This window comes from Protopterus annectens, chromosome 5.part0 (genome assembly GCF_019279795.1).
Source record: "Protopterus annectens isolate FY-2018-M chromosome 5.part0, PAN1.0, whole genome shotgun sequence".
In the NCBI taxonomy this organism is placed as follows: domain Eukaryota; kingdom Metazoa; phylum Chordata; order Ceratodontiformes; family Protopteridae; genus Protopterus; species Protopterus annectens.
The window spans coordinates 1,771,734,526-1,771,757,705 of record NC_056735.1 but is presented as its reverse complement, the minus strand read 5'-3'; the positions used below and the strand labels follow the sequence as shown (position 1 = coordinate 1,771,757,705).

Here is a 23,180-nt window from a genome sequence, read left to right as displayed (position 1 = left end):
AACTATTGGTTGCATTAGATTAATCTTATGTTCAACCAGTTGTCTACAATTTTAAATTTCTAACCACGTCTTTGCAACTGGGAGTGTGTGGTTTGCGATGTAAAATGATTGCAACTAGGATTGTGTTGGTGTAGTTTGTTTCCATTTATGTAAATGTATGATTGCCTATGTAGTAAGTGATGATTTAATAAAGATGTTTCTTGTCTATAAAAGGCAGGAACTGAATAATTTATGTAATATTATTTAGGTTATATGATATATTATGAATATATGTGAAGTATACTTTTTGTTATTTAATATACTTTGATTACTTTTATATGAATGTAAGCTTGCCTATGTCACAAATAATAATTAAAAAAAAACATTTCATAACTTCCCATTGTCTAGTAAATTGACACGAGTATAACAAGTTTTTGTCTTTAAATGAAGTAATTATTGTTAAATTAAATGCATTAATAGCATTTTGAGTGTAGGTAATTGAAAATACGAAGAAAATCCATGTTTTATATTCAAGATTCCCGAAAATGTAATTTTAAAAGAGGTTATTATTGTATTAATAGAATAAGAGTTAACTGGTTTGTTTTGTTTTGTACAAAATAGTCTTTTACTAAACAATGACATGTATTAGTAGCTATTTTAGTATGATATGATTTTGTTAAATTATTGGGTTTACACCAACTACCTCTCTGAATATCTTTCCATTTGGCATTATAATTATAATTTAACTGGGAAATTATTGCCTTAACAATTGAGGATAAGGGATATAATTCTAAATTTGGAAGATCAATACCACCCAGTGTCCAGTCTCTAGTGTGGTGGATTAAAGCCAGTCTAGGCTCACTAACAAACCATAAAAATCTCAGAAAAAAATAATTTACATTTTTTTTTGTGGTGGGGAGTGGGAGGGATAAAATTGTATTATATATAGAATTTTAGGAAGGATAATCATTTTAATTAAGGAGAGTCTCTCTTGCACAGTGAAAAAATATTCCATTTATTTAGAATTTGTTTTATGGAATTAAAGTTATTATTATAATTAAGGTTTGTTATAGCTTAAAAATTATCAGACAAGATTATCCCAACTAAGTGGTCTTATCACCTTCCACAATGCATTTATATCATGTCTTACCTATTTTATTAATATTATAATTAATAGGTAGTATTTTAGTCTTATTCTCATTAAAATGAGTCCCAATTTCTTCTCAAATATTTCTATTGCTTGGAATACTGCAATAAGAGAAGAATTGCAATCAGTCAAAGTTAATAGGATGTCATATACAATTAATTGTATTTTGGGAATTAAATAGTTATTTATTAGTATGCCGTTGATATTTTTATTTGATCGTGTATAATTTGCAAAAGGTTCCATAATAAGAACAAAAAGCAATGGGGACAAGGGACAACCCTGTTTAGTACCTTTAGTAATCATGATTGATAGGGAAGTATACAAGCCTATCTTTAATGCATGCAAGGAGTTTTCATAGAGAACCTTGATTATTTGTAAGAAATTGTTTGAAAAATTACATTCCTCCAGTACTAATAGTAAGTACTCCCAATTAAATGAGTCAAATGCATTATTTATATCCAGACTAACCAAAGTTAGTTCTTTTTTTTAATTGTTAGAATAATCCATTATTGATAGTATTCTCTTGATATTGTCATAGGTGCTTCTGTTCATTATACACCCAGTCTGATCATTGTTTATCAACACTTCCACTAGGGAAATCAGTTTTTGTATTTGTGTTCCACTGTCATATGTCCATCCTGCCTGCACTGCTGGAACATGGGTGTTATGAGTCCATTCTTCTTGCCCACACTGCTGGAATGTGAATGTTATGAGCTATAGTCAGGGCTTTATCCTTTTATGCCACCATAGCAGGCATAAATACTTCTAAATCAGGGAAATACAAATCCCTTCTCTTCTTAAGTATACAGATGTAAAGCTTATCAGAAATGCCACTAATAATTGTACAATTTTAATGAACAATCACACCATCCCTTTGTGATAGAACTGAGTGATGCTACCTTTTAATGGCAATAAGTACCAATCAGAACTCTGTAAATAGTCTGTATGAAATACATATTCAGCAACTCCCACCTGATACTAAATCCCAATAAAACTAACCTCCTAATCTTCTCACTCACTAGGACTGCAACCTTCAACATTTATTCTAAAAACAACACCATTATAACTCCAACTACCCATACCAAACTACTTGGGATAGTAATTGATAACAATCTCAAATCTGACCTCCATATAGACCAAACCATCAAAAAAGTCCATAAGAAGCTAGGCCTCTTATACAGACATGCCCAGTTTCTAACAACTATTACAAGTATCACCATGGCCAGAACCCATCTGCTATCTATGCATCCCCTATCCTTATTAACCTATGTAAATCAGACCTTAACAAATTAGAAGCCTGCTATAACCAAATTTGCCACTAAATCACCATACAGGTCACATCACTGTCAATCCCTCAAACAGCTCGGTTGGCTTGAACTTCCACATCTCCTACACTTTAACTAGCTAAGCCTAGCCCACCAAATTCTACACCACCTAAACAAAACTCCACCCCTCAGACATCTAATCCAGCCATACTCTGCTCCTCGATCCCTCCGCTCTGACAATAAATACTTACTACAAGTGACTAGAGCAAAAAACTCAGCTGGAGAATGCCTTTTCTACAACTATACTTCCAAACTATGGAACACCGTACTGACTTCTCTTGCCTCCACTACCTCATCAAAACAATGCAAATCATTCCTGAAAAAATCATCTTGCAAACTCCTGGCTCTGTTCCTGCATTCCTCAAGGATAAACCACACCTTAAACTCTAACTTCACTTTCTTCAATAACTAAATATGCTCTTTCTCTAAACTACCTTTAAAAAAGCACCTCAGTGACTGCATAAATAAATAATTTCTCTGTATGTAAGTATGTAATACAAAAGCTACTTGTGAGCCTCACTACTACTGTAATCACAATGAAATGTCTTGTTCATATAATGCATATTTAATACTTTTTGAATTGTTGTTTCACTTGAATACTTGTCTGAATTGCCAATCTGTGTATATGCCATTGTTTATTACAACAGATACTTGTCTAATTGTGGATTTGATAATTGCCATTGTATTACTTGGAGCTTTTCTCCATGGGCCTCCACTGAAAATGGGGACATATCCAGCTGGACTTTCCCGGTAAACAAATGCAAAATAAATAAATAAATGCTTACTATAGCTAAACTGCTAACATACAAATAGCTCTGTTATTATTGTGGGAATAAGAAAATTGACATGTATAGGTAACAGATAAATACATAATGTAGATGCACACATTTTGTTAATTTAATACCTGCAATGTTGAGATAACCTCCTCTCCGACTTCCTTTGTCGATACTTGGTATCTAGGCATTTCGGCATTAATTATGCGATCTTCTTTTTCCCATCGTATTATTATGGGCTTTTCACCATGGGCTGTACAGCTCATTTCATTCTTCTGACCCTGTGTTGCCAATGTAGGATTTGGATAGGAAGTAATCATGGCAGGAACTATAGGAAAAAAATAAAAACGGTATTAAAGAGAATGGTACCTGTAATCATTGCCTTTATGTTACAGCATGTATTTTTAATAATGCCATTCATTGTTAGACTTTAAGCTAAACTTTGATAATGAAATTAAAGTCCTGGCACAGAAAGCTGTATCTCTGTGGCCATTAAGCTAAAGCATTAAAATATGCAAAATGTAGTAAATGTTATACCTGTGACTCAACATTAGTATGTTTTTCTTTCAAGTTAATAATTATTCTGTTAATTGTAAGAAAAAAATAATAAATGCGTTTGAGAAATATATATATATATATATATATATATATATATATATATGGCTCCCTATCACATTGTCTAAAGTTCAAATCTCCGAAGACGATATGGCCGAGACCATATCTCCGAAGATTCGAATTGCCAACAATTGTGTCTTGGGATAGCCATACAGTGTGGTACCTGGGATTTACTGTTTTTTCATGTAGTGTGATCGAGGAGTTAGTATATTTAAGTTGTAGGGGGTGTGGGGGGTGTAGTCCCCCATGTGGGGTGTGCAGGGGTGCTTGCACACTGTGTCTGTGAATGTTCCATCTCTGTGATAGCACTGCAGACAGGGTACAGGAAATCTCCCATTTAGTGCTTCTGCATATAGCGCTAAAATGGAGATTTCCCTTTACCCCACTGTAGTGCGATCTTGGAGTTGGTATATTAAAGTTGGGGGGTGTGGGGGCACAGACCCCTACATGGGGGGTACAGGGGTGCTAAGCTCCCCTGCATAAAATAGTTTTTAGAGGCATTTTTTTATGTTCACTTTGAATCTTTGATGGTTTGAAACTCGATGTTCTGGTCTAGATGATCAGAATTTCGATGTTTCAAGCTTTTGATGATTCAAAGTGGAACTATATATATATATATATATATATATATATATATACACACATATATACATATATATATATATATATATATATATATATATATATATATATATACACACACACACACACATATGTATATATATATATATATATATATATATATATATATATATATATATATATATATAAGAGAATTATTGAATGAACATTTACCTAAGTAACATTAGTTAATATAAGTTTCTGTAGTAATAAAACATTAATTAATATATCAGTACATATTATATGAACAATAAACAGAAATTGTTCAGATAATTGTAATGACCAAGACATTTACTAAATGTTGTCTTAGTAATACAGAAAACATAATTTAGTAGATACGCAAGGCATAAGAGCAGTACCTGATACAGTCTGAATTCTAGTAGTATCCAAAGTTACAAGTCAAATATTCATTGATTTATGCAGATCTCTATCATAAGACTGAAGCTCATGTGACTGACATAAGATATCAACCAAAATCCTGAAAGCAACAAAAATGCAGCACAAATATTGAAGATAATACTAGTTTTATACAAAAGAGTAAATAAAATACATGGAATGAATGGTGGGACAAGCTCTTAAAACTCCATTGTTTGTGAGATTCCAAATCACTACTATATGTATTATAAATCCAAAGTTCCACAGACTAGGTTTCATGAAAATGAAAGGTCTTAATAGTAAACATTGCTTATTTATTTTCATTTGGTTTGAGTTTGGATGTTTTGTGTTTATTTCCATGCATACATTTGGTATTATTTCAGGATTTTTAAGTTTTGCCTTATATTTCTCAAAAGTTTGTTTTGGTCCTGAGTCATTTAAGCTTTGTCCTCATAATATCTTAAAGCTGAAAACATTGCTACATGCTATCTTTGTGTGTTACAGCTCTATACTCTATGCTTGTCATAACAAGGCATATTAAAAGCATCAAGGAAGACAATTACTTATATCGATAAGATATTCTTCACTAAGGCCCCTTTTCTCTGAAGAGTTATATTAAATCAGAAGGAGTAAGAGTGAATTATCCCTCATAAACATAGGGGTAGCTTGTCCCCACTTCACTAAGGGGCATAGTTTAAATTTTATTACTTAGTGCATTAATATTGGTTATTACTTGTTTCTTTTGGTGTATATTTATGGATAGCTTGTTTTTTTGTTAATTTCATCTGAAGACGTTCCATATATGAATTAAAGGAACAAAAATGCTTTTCCGATTACAAGAACCAGTAAATGAAATGGAGCATCGCTGAAGGGTGTCTTGGTTTCATCATGCATACCCTGGGTCTGTGTTCACTTATCGAATTATAAAAACCCTGAATCATGAAAGAACGAATGTAAAACAGTGAACCAATATATATATATAGTTGGAGGGGTGTGTGATGTTGGCCGACTATTGCTATTCAATTTATTTTATTTCACTGTTTTTGGTGTTCAATGCTTTTCCAGTTTGCTGTTTTAATTTGGTTGTTTTGTGGTTCAAGGATTTTTTAAATTGTAAGTGAATATAGACCCCATACCCTTATGATAAAGAGTGTCATTGTTTTTTTGTGTAGACCTGGTGCACACTAATCAAGTGATAATCATATCTAGGCAATGGACCTTTATCACTAATATAACATGTCTTGTGAGCTCTTATGCATGACCACAATATTCTCTTATTTTAGAGTGGAAGTGTTGATTGTCTTTAAGATCCTTGGCAATGTTTTTGAGTACAGAAATCCATGAATCTGTCACAGTACAATTAATGTTTACATATAATGGCTGCTTGTCTGCAAAAATAGCATCCAAGAATATAAGTTATATAAGGTGGTCACCCATGCTCCTGGTCATTGTATAATATTGCTGTCTGATTTACTGTTTGTGGTATAAGTATGTCAACTGGATGTCATCATCTGGATGTTAAATTGTTTCGCCATTCAGGTGTTGCTACAAGGCTGTGCATGGTCACTGTGGTCAGGATACAATATGTGAAGAAACTCTCCTCATTAGATGATAGGGTAATGAACAGAAGATTTCCTTCTCCTGCACTGTCTTTCAAAAGCAAAGTCAAATTAAAGGACATTCCACATTAAAATCCAAATATTATAATAAAGTGGGGGTGGGACTCAAGAAACAAAATTCTGTCTGGAGGCTTACTTTGTCATTAAACGAACTTAGATATGTGATATCACTCAGCGTCTATAAAAGAATCTTCTGATATTCCAAAAATGACCATTTACAATTTCTTCCAGTCAGTCAAATTGACTGAGCAAGGAGGCGGTGCATCCAATTTCATAAGTCAGCCCTTCAAAAGTCAAGCAAACTGTGGGCTCAAAGAGCTCCATGCTCTGGTTAGTAAACATGTCAAACTGCAATTTTGCATCCCCTCAATGTTATCTTAAGAACATGATTTTATAAACTTCTAACTTTCGCTATAAAATAATTTTCACTTGGAGACGTAAATTATTTCCCCATTGATTGGGACTGCTATGAGATCCCTTTAGTTTGATGGGGACTGCTATGGGAATCCCTTTAGTTTGATGGGGACTGCTATGGGATCCCTTTAGTTTGATGGGGACTGCTATGCCTCAACAGATAATCTGGCAAAAAAATTACTAAACTTGCTAAAGTCTGACAATCTCACTTACATGTAAAACACCAACAAGGGGAAAACATATTAGATATCGTCACATAAAATATCTCTATCAGCTGTGCTATGCTAAATGATGTCCCACCTTCTTTTCTGTTTGACATTGCTGTGATATTCCACATATGCACATCAAACCTAATTAAAAATGATAATATTTAAAGGGTTTCTCAAATGGCAACTCTGGTACCGTGAAGAATCACCTTGTATCAGTCAGCTGGGGCTCTGTTAGACCCTCACAACTTAATGCTGTATCAGTCACAGCTATTTACTGCACTTATGTACCTACAATGATAAATTCATCCCAGTCTTAAATATAGAGGGAAGGCCTAGAGTAGACCTAAACAGTACTAGTACCAATTCAACAAACTAGCAAACCAAAAGAAAAGGTTTTGCAAAGCTTTCAAACTTAACCAAATCAATATAACAAGGCTAAGGTCAGTTCCATCTTAAAAGAACTCAAAAATAAATAAATAAATAAATAAAAATGAAAGAAGCAATGATGCATTTGTGGCTAAACTTGCCAATAAGATGCGTGACAATAATAAGGCCTTTAACAGCCACATCTCAAATTGATAAGAGAGAAACAAAAGTGTAGTGTAAAATGATGGAATTACCTTAACAGAGCCAACAAATACAGGTAATGCACTAACTTATGGATTTGGAACATATGTTTAGGCTACAGATGGGAACTCCATCCTATCCTCTTACCTACAACAAGATCACACCTGAAATTCACCTCTGCTTTCATTAATATAGGAAATAACCAGTTCCAGGGGATAAAATGAGAAACCAGGAAGAATAACATGTGCAATGAAAATTTGCTTAGTAAATTAATTTATAAATGTTCTTAAAGCAACATTAAATTTGCATATATCCCTGATACCTGGAAGCAAGCTACTGTGGTTGAATCAGCTTCACAGGCACATTCTTTAAAGTGATAGAAAGAATCGTCACAGAACTTGGACATGGAAAACCTCAATCTCCATGACCTAATGGATTTCAATTTTGCCAGAAGTAACTATTATATGAGTATACTCATACATTTTTTGAGAGTGCGATCACTATCATTGATGCAACTTTATTTCTCCATGCAGTTTACCTTAAGCTGACAAATCATTTTACACCATACTACATGAGAAAATCATCCATAAAGACAAGGTAAATGAAGCTTTAATATCTTGGGTCCACAACCTGCTACTTAAATCATACACAACAGGTAAGAACAGGAGGGCTGCCATCCTCATTGATTCTTTTTACCAGAGGAGTTCCTCCAAACTCCTTCCAGGAACACATTTATCCCTCAATGCCTGCCTACCAACAAGTCTCTTCTTACTGGTAGTGTTGAGCCCATTCATTCTCTGGCCACTGTGAAGCCCCCGATATGAAGACAAGCCCTGACTGGATGGGCCATCATGCAGCCTGCTCTTGATACAGTTCACACTCTGCACGGCATCTTAGTAATGAAGGCATTACTATGAAGGACTCTTGTTGCTGACAGGGGCACTCTGGGGCCTCCAGTGCCCTCTACAGTAATGTGCATGCTTCTGTCACTATCAGCATGATAACTGCAGGCCTGTGCTTTCATGATGGCAACTGGCTGACCAAAACAACCTCATCATCTCACAAGAACAGGCAAGCTGACATCGATGGCTCACTCCCCAGACTCACCTGCCTCGCTTTTCCAACACATGATCTGCTAGTAGATGTCAGGTTATCTGGATTATGGTCAGGCTGTATCCTTCCATATCAGTGAGTTGGACTGATGCCAGTCCTTATTGTCAAACCTGATTCCACTGTATAGGTCACCAAATTATGTGTATGACTGCAAATGTGGCGGCCTGGTCTTTAACCCTAGTGCCACCACCTACCTTCAAATGTCAAATTGCAACATTCTGACATTTGCAATCACTCCCATTAGTTTTATGCAGTACTGATGAGCAAAAAATAAAGGCTGACACAACTGTAAAAGACCCTGGAGTCCACTGTAAATGAGAACCATTCATTTGATATCATATAGTCACTATTATCTATAAAGCAAACACAGTTACCCACTTGATCACCCACGGGCTTGAGAACCTTGCCAGAGGACAATTGCCCATTTTTATACAACTCTTATCAGACCAGTTACAGAACTCTTGTTATCTACTTACATGGCATGTGGCACAAGTGGAGAAGGTACAATGATTCCACACAAAAATAATCTATTTATTTTATTTATTTGTAGATAATATTGTAGGGCAATAAGCTCATAGCCTGTTTTCAGGTTCAGACTAAAAGATTACAGACGAGATAGTGTAAAAACCATTACCACATTTGCACATTATAGAAAATGCAAAACAGGCAAACGTAATATAAAAAACTCAAACATGTTAGCACGTTTTATGGAAACAGTCATAGACATAGTACAAGCAGCATAAACATCAATGTACATTATAGAAAACGTGCAGACAGACATAGAACAAAATAGTTACATTCAGAGAGGAAGAATACTCATTATTTACAATAGTTACAATGTTGCAGTAAGCAGAATAATGCAGAACTTTAAGAAAGGGTATGTGGAAGAAATAGATAATTGGGAACATATTTTTTGGGAGTGTAATGAGTTGGTAGATTTTAAAAAATACTACAGACTGCTCTGTCAGAAATACTTGGTGAGCAAACTGGTATGACTAAGGAAATGATTTTTTGAACTATAATAGATAATTAGCATTGCTTAGACATAGTGAGGTTTTGCTGAGTCTAATTATGGTGGCTGCCAAAAAGCACTTACTAGAAAATGGCATTCAAAGTCTAAACTAACTGTACTAGAAGTAGTGAATATAGTAACAGAGATAAAACAACTGGAAGTGAGATCTTTAGAAAAGGGTGGGAGCAAATTACATAGAAAAAATAAAAATTGTGTGAACAGTACTTGCAGAATAACGTTTTGGAGGAGGAACGAGGTTTAAGGCAAGGCAGAAATTAAATGAGCTATGTTTTCCAGAGTGCATTGGTGAAGTGGCGGATTCTGGGACCCGACAAACAACTAACCATGATTACAACCTCCTGAGCGAAGGTATAAACAGCTTCACAGCCCCCTCCCCCTCCACAGAAAATGGCACATATGTCCAAACGTACACCAAAGTACTATGTGAGCATTTATATAGCTTCATGGAATCAGGAATACCAGACAGGACAAAAATCCTCCTCCTCAAGGAAAAGTAAACCTGTCTGGTGGACATCTACAATAAATAAACTCTATAATAAAAGGAAAAAATTGCTGTCCAGGACCAAGAAGGAGCAGGTGCCTAATTGGAAGCAGTCTCTCCTTAGCCCGAACAAGCAAATAAGAGCACTAGTGAAATCCTCCAAAGCAAACTTTGAGTTCAAACTGGCCCCATCTACTAAAGACAATCATATAGCAATGACCCACGCCTGGGTGTAGGTAATGCTGAATTTACCCACAGTTGGTGCAGTTTGGTCACGAGGGCGAAGCCTGAGTAGCCAAACAAAGACAACCGTGGGTAAATCCAGCATTACCCACACCCAGAAGTGGGTTATTGCTGTTATACAATGACATTATTTAAGAAAAAAAATAATTACTTTTCTTAAATAATGGCATTGTATAATGCCTCCTTGCTGCCCTTCCACAGCTGTCTGGTATTCTGCAGCAGTTCTAATGTACTATGCATGCGCATGCCTACGCAGTACATCAGAGCTGTGGGCAAAAGCAATGGAGAAAGCAAGATCTCTGTTGCTTTTTACAAACTGTTTTGCTATGTTAAATGGGTTTAACATAGCAAGACAGCTTTAAAAAAAGCAACAGAGAATCTCTGTTGCTTTTTTTAAAGCTGCCTCACTATGTTAAACCCACTTAACATAGCGAGACAGTTTTGAAAAAAGCAAAGGAGAAAGCAAGATCTCCATTGCTTTTTACAAACTGTCTCGCTATGTTAAACTCATTTAACATAGCAAGACAGTGTGAATCAACGGAGATCTTGCATTCTCCGATGCTGTAAAAAAAGAATTATAGTAATGGAAAAAGTCTGGGCGACCGGACCTTTTTCCATTACTATAACTCTGATTTACAATGTGCATGCTGACCAATCAGCGTGCATGTTTTTGAATATTAATGGGGGGGGGGTTATTGTATAATAAGGCTTTCTTCACATATGTCTGCATTCTCAAGGGAAGCACCCAGATCTGCTTAGAACTGGTGGTCAAGGACACCACATACACAAACTCTGTAGATATAACCAACCTGCTAGCAGACAGGTTCAGTGAAAATTTCACTCCTCTGTCCCTCCCATCAGTAAAGCAGGACATCCCCAGTACCTTCCCCCCTCCCCTTATCTCTAGGGAGCAGGTCATCACTGCTCTCTCAAAGGAAAAAAATACACCCTCCATGGGACCCGATAACATCCCAGGCTGTATCCTACATGAAATCAGGCAGAAACTTGCAGCACCATTAGGCACCCTATTCAACCAAAGCCTGAGTACCAGCTTCATCCCAGCTGAGTGGAGGACAGCTACTGTCATCCCTTTGCACAAAGGTGGAGCATCCATCGATCCAGGAAATTATAGACCCATCAGCCTAATTAGCATGATCTGCAAGGCCATGGAGCGGATTATCATGGACCTCATTAACAAGGACATTGGCAACCTCCAGACACTTGATCCAACACAGTTTGGTTTTGTCAAGGGGAGGCCATGCCTGTTAAATTTGGTCAACTTCTTTGAGTGGTATAATAGATAAACTCTCTCAACTAGGCATTAATCCATATGTTGCCAGATGGGTAGCAAACTGGATTACTGATAGAACCCACCTAGTCAAAATAGGGGAAGCCACCTCAAGTAGTAGACTCGTAACAAGTGATGTACCCCAGGGATCAGCCTTGAGGCTTCTGCTATTTGGGATATATTTCCCAGAGGTGCAGGCCAAATCTAGTTGGCTATGGCTGACCAAGTATGCAGATAACTGCAAGCTGGGTGCTGTCATAAATTCCTCTAGTGATGTGGACATCCTCCAAGAGGGTCTCACCCAAACAAATGACTGGTGCCAGAAACATAGCCTCAAACTGAATGCCCAAAAATGCATCATCATCCCTTTTGGGGAGTATGACATCCCCACCAATTATCACACTGATAATAAGGCACTAAGCATGCAATCAGTCGTGAGGGACTTGGGAACCCAGGTTGATAGCAAACTGACTTTTGACAACCATATTGCCTCTATTGTATGGAAAACTTTCTACATGGCTCACCTCATTAGTAAGGGTATCTCATCCAGGGGCAAGGTGGTCATAACATCCCTGTATTCTTCCCTTAAAAGACCGATTATTGAATACAATGCCCCTTTCTGCATGTACCTCGCAAAGCACATGCAGCAGCTGGAGAGATCACAGAGGTTCCTCACCCAGGGAATCCATGGCCTCAAACATTTACCCTACACAGATAGGCTAAAAGCCTTGTCCCTCTACTCAGTTTCCTACAGACTTCTCAGGGGTGGCGTATGTCTGGCATAGAAAAAAGCAATCTCAGACCCTGTCCTGATGGGACTGCTGCATATCCGCAAGTCAAGCTCCACTCGAGTAACCTGCATGCGAGACCAAAACCTGGTCTGTGACATCAATAGGACTTGTTGGTGGGACAGATTTGTATCCCAGAGACTACCCCTTCTGTGGAATAGACTCCCTCTCCATCTAAAGCAGAGTACCTTATTAAACCTTTTTAAGTGCAACCTGCATAACTGGATGGGGAACAGAAAATACACCCCTGGGATTCCACCTATGTCCCTGCTGGACAGTGGCATAGGTTGCTGACTTGGAACATGGGCTAAATTCTTGGCTAGGCTTGTAAGAGCCTCAGGGCCAATAGCCTAGTAACTTCCTATGATCCTATGATCTTATGTTTGACTGACAATGACTGTATAGAAGATTATAAGAGACGTATAATGTTTGCAACTGAGAATATGTCAATATGATTTGTCTTCATGTATATAAATGTATGACTGCCTATGTCATAAGTGATAATTCAATAAAGATGTTTCTTGTTAAAAAGAAAAGAATTGTGGAGATTCCTTAGCATTAAGAAATATCTAAGTCTACATGAAAGTCTTTCTGTGAAGATGTAAAACCACTGGAAGACAAGGACAGAAAAAATGCAGAAAAAAAGAGAGAGTGTGTGTGTGTGTGTGTGTGTGTGTGTGTGTGTGTGTGTGTCTGAGAGAGAGAGAGAGAGATAGGAAAGCAGAAAAGAAAACAGGGAAATGGGAACTGATAGTGTAATAAGGCTGATTATGGAGGAAAAAACATATGAGATTAGCACAGAAGTAGTTAGGATAGTAGTAATTACATTAGAGAAAATGATGGGCACAAGAGACACGGGAGTTTAGCTGATATGCCATGATTAAGCACTTGCATTAATCCTCAGGAAGCCTGAATAAAATGGTCTCAAGGCTTCTCTTACAGCTAATGACTATGGCAACTCTGTCTCACCATCTATCTCTCTCTTGCCCTCTCTTTTCTCTGTATCGTATCACCTTCTTAAGGTAGACTTATGCCTGACATATGAAGCATTACAGGATCCCTTACTGCTTGAACCACTTTGCATGGAGCACATCCCCAGTGACTGAAATAAAAAAGACACAGCCTCAATAACAGTTAATATAGACTCTTCCATGAAGCAAGACAATTTCAAATCTCAGCCATGCCTAGTGAACAAACTTCCCCTATCAGTTAAACTCATCTCCTTTGATTCATAGCTTCAACAAGGAAGTGGATGACTACATGGTTACTAGAAAGTTCCAACAATGGATACAGCACATCAAGCTCCTCAATGGCAAATACGCCTTGAGCTTGTTCACTAAACCTATGAATCTATGGGACTGTCGATTATCACAGCAAATTGTCATCTTTAGTCACAGACTGTTAATCCCGGGGAAGGGGTTAATAGAATGGTTAAGGTCTTTACCTCACAGATACAGGGTTTGATTCTGACCTCTGCTTGTTGGCTAGGCTTGCAAATGTCTGCAGATTGATAGATTAGTATATACCTATGAACCTATGTTAGTATCTTGCACCTGTTTTTGTTAGCCATTTCTGCAAAAAAAGTTCCTCTTGCTTACTGTAGCCTACGTTTCAATAGTCCCCCACATTGGTGTTCTTTGTTTGCCTATTGTCCTCTTCTGCCATAGTAAACCATGCAATCATTTTGTCAGTGTTAGGCAGGGATACTGTTACTTTAAGCCCATAATCTGACTTATCTTTGTGCTATCAACTGACTGAAACCTGTTTGCCTAATACCTTCACAGTTGTATTTCCACAGGTCTCACTAGCTATCTCCAAATGTAGAGCACTACCACTCATAATGTGGAACAAATGGGCAAAATGGGGAACATGTAGTAACAACTGGCTAACAACTTCACCTGAGAAGATCAAGGCTAATATGTGTTGCTATATACATACAGAAATTATTTTGATGTATTAATATAGTTCAGTATTATTTTCAATGGATGGTTTAAAATGTTCTTAACACTTAACAGACCCCTTCAATGTATTGTGAGAGACATGGGCTTTTTAAGGCTCAAAATGAGGATTGCTTCTTGTAATGAGGTCCACTTCAGAGGTATGACTCTTCCTCTTCTTGAATTGGATGCAGGAATAGCCCAGTCTGCTTTACAGACATGGACATTTCAAATCGATATTTTTCTATCTCAAGGCCTTGTGCTTTCCTCTTCTGCTCACTGTCCTTTCCTGACAGATATCATTGCCAGTACGTGGCATAAAACCATAGACTCTGATTGGTAGGCTGGTACATTTTCTGCTTCTTAATTTCTGTCTCTTCTTTCTCTTTTGCATTTCTGCATGTTTGTACCTACTGTCTCTGAGATTTCACCACATGTAGACTGTCACTTACCCCCTGTATTTGCACTTCCAAGTCAGCTCGAACTATTAGCATCATGGGAGCCTCATATCCTAATTGATTTTGCTATTTACCCTGGTTTATCGTACTCCTACAAAGTTTGCTGCCCTTCTACTCATTGCCTGAAGCATCGGCATTTTTGCTTTACTTCCACACATAACCCATAATAACCATCCAACTTGCATCCATTTTAGTCTGTCCTTCCAGCACCCTTTAGGCCCCTTTTAACATGTCTTGTGTGCCTGTCATTTGTACATCTGTATCATCTGTGCTGTCTGTTTTCAGCATCTGACATTTTTGATATTTGATTATCTTCCTGCTTCCTCCCTGTTTAGTTATTTATCCTTCCCCCTCATTCTGTCATCTCTTTGTTGTTGAGTCCTTATGCTGACCAAATGAGCCACACCTTATTTTCTAGCATCCAATTGCATCTTTTATCTTAACTTCTATCGAGAACTGAAACATTTTAAACTGTTGCTTATTTATTTATTAATTAATTTATTTATTTATTGTTGCATTCTTTGTTTACCAGGGCAGAGCACTGATCCTGCTGGGCTATTTTCAAACTTAGTCCAGGAGTAGAAGCTCAGTATAAAGCAAAATAAAGAATCATCATGGACCTTAGAGATGGGAAGCCATTTGCTTTATACTGAGCTTCTACTTAACCTTCTCACACTGTCAACCTCTAGCCTTAGTCTCTGTCAACTACTAACATCTCTTAACTTCTCCTTCCTACACTGACTCACATTATCTTACTGCATTTCCACCACAATGTAAACCTGAAATATTATGTAAAATTGTAAAAAGTGCATTTCTTTCATAATTGGTGCTACATCTATTAACTACTTCTGTACAGTCTTTGATATTGTGCTACTTTCTGTTCTGTTTTTGATATGTACAAGTTACTGCCTCTTTGTTACACTGTTTTTTTGTGAATTATTTTACCCGGCCAGTACCTGCAAATGATCACTTCTGATCAGTGTACTACCCTAGTAAACTAATACAAATGAATAAATTAAATTAACAACCAAACCCTATGTACGTATTCCCAGGAAGGAAAAAATGTCAAAAGTAGATCAGCACTGCTATCTAGTCATAAAACTAAGCAAAACTGAGCATCGAAAACATTGCCTTATGGAATACTGATCTTGATCTTTTGGTCAGCTTACCACACTGCCGCCAGCTTTAGCTTTATCTAGACCCCTCATTCGTTTGCTCGCTCCTTCCCTTATAACTGTTTCTATTTTCCTTCACTGCTTGTAATGTTTGTTTGCACTGCTACATTTAACCCCTATTTCTTTTTTTTTTATTCTCTTAAAACAATGTGTAGTTGTGTGCCTTAATTTATTCAAAGCCACTTTAATTATTACTTCTTGAAAAATCACTGCAAAATACGTTTTACTTATTCAACAGACATCTGTGTTTAAAGCAGACATCTCCATTTTTTATGGTGTAGAATTAAATCTAAATGAAGGTATTCACTTTTATTAGCAGTACTCAATATTGTGCACCATTATGTTGTGTATAATCTGCACTGTAATTGCATTTTCTACAGTGCATAAGTTTCATCGGTGAGAAATGCAACATATATTGCAGAAATGAGTGAGCAACCAGAACTTTGACCTTATGAACTGTTGAAATGTGTGAGCTCTTACAATTTAGTAGAGCCGTCTAATCAGATATTGCATCTGAACACCTGTGAAAAGAAGCACTTCTCTGAAACTCAGCACGTCTGCCTGGTTAGCAAGTAAACAAAATAATGCTGAAATTCTGTGCTAAGATTTTATGTCATTCATTCATCCATTCATTCATTCATTTTCTCATTACCTGCTTAATCAGGGCTAATGGGCAGCAGCCGCAGGCTATCCAATTAATCAATGGACATGAAACACAGAAGCTAATCCTGGATAAGATGTCATTCTACTGCAGAAATTAGGTACATCATTGCGCATGGCACACATACCTGCAAAATCTTTGGAAGCTTATCAGTTCATTTACAATATGTCTTTGAAGTGTAGAAGGAAAGCAATCAGGAAAAAACAAAAAAACAAAAAAAAACAAAAAAAAAAACATACAAACAGATGGATGACATGCAGACTCCACAGAGAAGTAATGTGCATTAATATGCTGCTTCTTTAAAGAGTGTTATTTTCCAAACACCCAGTGTGTACATTGTAAAAGATCAGGTTTTCATATCTGTTTAAAAATGTAAATAAATAACTACATTCACTGCAGAATACATCACTTATCTAATGTATGAACATTCTCTGCTCACATCAACAGATGTCACAGAATGAGAAGCAAACCCATATGTAATATTAAAAAAATAATAATGAAAGATGTAGGCAATCAGCAAAATGTCAAAAGCTGAGCAGCACTGTCATCCATCCTTGGAACTGAGCAAAACCTGGCATCCAAATTTCCCTTGTAAAATAGTGATATTGTTTTTTTTTCCTCTTCACAGATCACTGATATATAGATATACTTTATATATATATATATATATATATATATATATATATATATATATATATATATATATATATATATACAGTTCTACTTCAAAACATCTAATTTCCATAACATCGAATTTCCAAACACTGAGACCATAACATCAAAAACCGAAAACACTGGAAACTCACAAAATCGAAAACTCAGAACACTGAAACTTTGCATCACAACATTGAAAACTGCAAAGCACATGTAAATAACATCCCCTCCACCTATAACACTAAACTAACAAACACACTTCTTATTACATTTCTGCAGGGAGGCAAGCCCCCCTGCACCCCCATGTGGGGGATCTGCCCACCACACCATCTGTAAATTAAATATACCAACTCTGAGATTGCACTACAGTTGAAAAAACTTCATTTCCTAACTCCACTGCATCGTGATCACCATACAGAATGTACACATAATGTCTACTTACTTGGCCTAAAAACATAAAAAAATAAAAAATGCACAACACGAGCATCCAAAGTGGAAGGTTTAATACAAAAGTAAAGCTTTCGATATCGTATTGAGAAAGAGTTTTTACTCGAAAGCTTTACTTTTGTATTAAGCCTTCCACTTTGGACATTTGTGTTGTTTTAGGTGATTTATTTAGACTTTTACCAACACGTTTAGCTGGTGTCTCTTTTGGCTTTTAGTGGCCTAAAAACATGTACAGATTGGCAAAATAAACACTATATAAATAGTATAAATTCCTACACTATATATAATAACTATATAAATAAAAAATAAAACATCTCATTGTGATACCACAAGATTAACAGATTAAACTATAACATTTACATGTTTGATGATACACTATTCGATGTTATACATTTTCAGTGTTATGAAATTCAGTGTTATGAGTTTTTAGTGTTTTGGGTTTTCGATGTTATGGTCTTAGTGATATGAGTTTCGATGATATGAGAATTTTTATATATATATATATATATATATATATATATATATATATAGATATAGATATATACACACACATACAATATATATATATATATATATATATATATATATATATATATATATATATATATATATATATATATATATATATATATACATATATATATACATATTTTATATATATATATATATATATATATATATATATATATATATATCTGGTGTCCGCGGTGGTGCAGTGGTTAGCGTTGAAACCTCACAGAAAGAGGTTCTCTGGTTCGATCATTGGCTGGGTTGCCTTCTGTGTGGAATCTGCATGTCCTACCTGTGGTTGCGTGGGTTTCCTCTGGGTGCTCCGGTTTCCTCCCACACCCCAAAGACATCCTGTAGGTGGATTGAACACTCTAAATTGGCCCTAGGCATGAGTGCGCGCATGTGTGTGTGCCTTCTGTGGAAGGTTGGACGCCAGGCTGGCAACTCGACATTGTAAAAACTCCACTGCCAATCATGAGCGGACAGATGATCTGCTGTGGTGACCCCTAACCGGGAAAAGCCGAAGGAAGAAGAAGAAGAAGTAGAAGAAGATTTATAAATAAATATATATATATATATATATATATATATATATATATATATATATATATATATATATATATATATATATATGTGTAGATAGATATATAGATATAGCTATATTGGGAGGCTGATCCCTGAGATAACAAAGGTAGGAGTAACAAATGAAAAGAATATGCATATATATATATATATATATATATATATATATATGTGTGTGTGTGTGTGTGTGTGTGTGTGTGTGTATCTATCTATATATATATATATATATATATATATATATATATATGTGTGTGTGTATATGGGAGCCGTACTCTTTAATGAATGACCGTTTCACTGAAAGTGAAATGGCTGAGCACACTTTCGTGAAAGTGCTTTTCACCAAAAAAGCATTTTCATGAAAGTGTGCTAAAAAAAGATAAAAATGTGGGGAAATGGCTGTTGCTGAGATTGTAGCACAGTGGAGATAAGGGAATATTCCCTTTTTCCCACTGTAGTACGATCTCGGAGTGAGAATACAAAAGTGGGTGGTGCAGGGGGGCAATCCCCCCTGCATAAACATGAGTACTGTGTTTTTTTTTTTAATTTTATTGTTTTATTAATTTTTTGCACACTTTAGTGAAAGTGCTTTTTCAGTGAAAAGCACTTTTGCTAAAGTGTGTTTGGTCATTTTTGTTTTGTGGAAACGTGATTTCGTGCAATAGTCCTAGATCCATATATATATATATGTATATATATATATATATATATATATATATATATATATATATATATATATATATATATATATATATGTAGGAGCCGTTTATAATCTCGAAATACTGAAATGTCGAATTTCAGTATCTTGAGACTATAAACCCGAATGTTTAAAATAGCAAAAGTTCATAATCGCAAATTCGAATATCTCAAATTCACGGTTATGGCCTTATGCTACTTGATGTCAGGGATTGTGTGTTTATGGTGGGCGGTGCCTTGTGTGGATCTAGGTGTTTTGTCAGGTAAGTGAGTGTTTTGTAAGGGATTTGAGTGAGGGTTAGAGTGTGTTTGAGTCTGCTGATATGTTTGATGTGTGTGTGAGGGAAGGGAGAACATGCGTGTGTGAGTTTGCATTTGCTTCCTTTTTGTGCTATCTCGCAGTTAGTATATATAAGTAGGGGGGTTGGGGGTGCAGCCCCCCACATGGTTGGTGCAGGAGTGCTTGCCCCCCTGCTTATGTGTGTATGAGTTGTGGATGTGTGTAGTTTTTGTTTGTTTATGTTGTGATATTAAATTAGTCAGTCACAGCATGAAGTTATGGGAAAGAGTAGTGGAAGCTAGGTTAAGAAGGGACGTGATGATTAGTTAACAGCAGTATGGTTTCATGCCGGGAAAGAGCACTACAGATGCGATGTTTTCTCTGAGAGTGTTGATGGAGAAGTACAGAGAATGTCAGAAGGAGTTGCATTGTGTTTTTGTAGACTTAGAGAAAGCATATGACAGGGTGCCTAGAGAGGAGTTGTGGTATTGTATGAGGAAGTCAGGAGTGTCAGAGAAGTATGTAAGAGAGGTACAGGATATGTACGAGTGTAGTGTGACAGCGGTGAGGTCTGCGGTGGGAGTGATGGATGCGTTTAAGGTGGAGGTGGGATTACATCAAGGATCAGCTCTGAGCCCTTTCTTATTTGCAATGGTGATGGACAGGTTGACAGATGAGATCAGACAGGAGTCCCCATGGACTATGATATTTGCAGATGACATTGTGATCTGTAGTGAGAGTAGGGAACAGGTGGAGGAGACCCTGGAGAGATGGAGATATGCTCTAGAGAGAAGAGGAATGAAGGTCAGCAGGACTAAGACAGAATATATGCATGTGAATGAGAGGGAGGATAGAAGAATGGTGAGGATGCAAGGAGTAGATGTGGCGAAGGTGGATGAGTTTAAATACTTGGGGTCAATAGTTCAGAGTAATGGTGAGTGTGGAAGAGAGGTGAAGAAGAGAATACAGGCAGGATGGAGTGGGTGCAGAAGAGTGCCAAGAGTGATTTGTGACAGATGAGTACCTGTAAGAGTGAAAAGAAAGGTCTACAAGATGGTAGTGAGACCAGCTATGTTATATGGGTTGGAGACAGTGGCATTGACAAAAAGGCAGGAGTTTGAGCTGGATGTGGCAGAGTTAAAGACGTTAAGATTTGCACTGGGTGTGGCGAGGGTGGACAGGATTAGGAATATGTTTATTAGAGGGTCAGCCCAGGTTGGAAGGTTTGGAGACAAAGCCAGAGAGGCAAGATTACAATGGTTTGGACATGTGCTGAGGAGGGATGCTGAGTATATTGGGAAAAAGATGCTAAGGATGAAGCTACCAGGTAACAGGAAAAGAGGAAGGCCTAAGATAAGGTTTATGGATGTGGTAAAAGAGGACATGCAGGTAGTTGGTGTGACAGAGCATGATGCAGAGGACAGGAAGAAATGGAAACAGATATCTGCTGTGGTGACCCCTAACGGGAACAGCCAGAAGAAGAAGATGATGATGATGATGATGATGTTGTGATGTGAATGTTGTGGTGTATGTATGGTGTAGTGTATGCGGTTTGTTCGGTGTTTTGAATTTTGCGGTTTTGGGCTCAGGGTTTTGTAGTTTCAGTGTTTTGTGGATTCTGTTTCCTAGTTTCAAAATACTGAAATTTGATGTTTCAGTATTTTGAGATTATGAAGTGAATCCATATATATATATATATATATATATATATATATATATATATATATATATACATATATATATATATATATATATATATATATATATATATATATATATATATATATATATATATATATATAGATATATAGATATATATATATATATATATATAAACAAACCCTGGCATAATCAAAAAAACAAAAAGGAGGATGGAGGGAAGGAGCAGCTTCTGCAGCAATGACCATTCCAGCATCTACTGTTATTGTAACTCCACTTACACAATTGCATTCATTTCATCCTATTGATCACTGCTGCAGCAGCCTTAGCTTTTTAGGTAGATTACCTTAGCTTACATTTGGGAGGTGGAAGGGGAAGGTTCCACGAGAATTCCTGAAGAATAGTCCAAGCAAAGCTTAATTAGACCTAGATAAGGAATCAGTTTTGTACTACTTTGTAAAATATGTACGGTGGACCGATTTGCTGTTTCTGGAATATTTGTAGAATCCAACCCTTTCCAAAAAGCCAAAAATGAAGCCAAGGCCCTAGTAGATTGTGCCATGACACTGCCAGGAATAGTTTTCTTCTGGTGAGAATAACAAAAGGGAGATAATCATTTAGAAAACTCTGTTTAGACACAGGTTGTCCTTTCTTCTTACCTTCATGAGAAATGAACAACTAATCCAAATATATTAAAGGTTTTGTTCTGTCAAGGTTATACCTGGGTTGTTTGTGGACATCCAAGGTATGGACTATTATTTCTTCCTCTTTTTTTAGGTTCAGAAAAAAAACAGTGTAATGGATAGCTTGACTTAAGGTAAACTCAGATATCAATTTAGGCATAAAAAAAGGATTAGTTTTCAAAGAAACCCTGTCTCTGTATAAGATACGATACAGTTAACTTTCCAATCAGTAAAACAGTTTTCTGTATTAAGAATCTCATGTTAGTCAGGTAAACTGGTTCGAAAGGAGCAAGTGTTAGCTTCTCCAACACAAAATTAAAATCCCAAGGAGAAGCCATTGGTTTTTTTGGAGGTCTTTTACGCAAAACCCCTTTCAAAACAATGTTGCTTGGAAGTGCAATGAGAGGGAAAGATCCACAGGCAGAAATGTGGAAATGGCCAGTAAATGAACCTTAATGGAGGAGTAAGACAGGCCAAATGATAATAACTTATACAAATATTGTAAAACCAGAGAAACACTAGTCCTGAATGGGTACTGGCTATGTTGTTGTCAAAAAACAGAAAGCCTTTTCCATTTTGTAATATATGATTCTCTTGTAGCAGGCTTTCTTCACTCCACTAAATGTTGCACATACTTAGTAAACAGGTGACTAAAGGAATTAATATCCTATCATCAAGGCAAGCAGTCAAAGTTGTTTGGGGTTAGGGTTCACTAAACACTTCTGTTCTTGTTTTAGTAGGAACATTCTGGAAGATTGTGGCAAGTGCCCCTGATCATTTCGCACAAGAAGGAGAGCCACTATAGCCTTGCTGGAAGGGAGTCACCACAATGATCTTGGAGGATTCCTTCT

The 23,180-nt window shown here is 36.6% G+C and overlaps 1 protein-coding gene across 2 annotated transcripts in view; it reads right to left on the bottom strand.

The window, feature by feature from the left end:
* Nucleotides 1–23,180, bottom strand: part of DSCAM (DS cell adhesion molecule) — a 3,720,739-nt gene that overhangs the window by 1,182,671 nt on the left and 2,514,888 nt on the right. For both annotated transcript variants that reach the window (XM_044071570.1, XM_044071571.1), the window contains one exon: nucleotides 3,356–3,552. In XM_044071570.1, coding sequence (XP_043927505.1) covers nucleotides 3,356–3,552 — 197 coding nt within the window. The remainder of the gene's footprint in view (nucleotides 1–3,355; nucleotides 3,553–23,180) is intronic.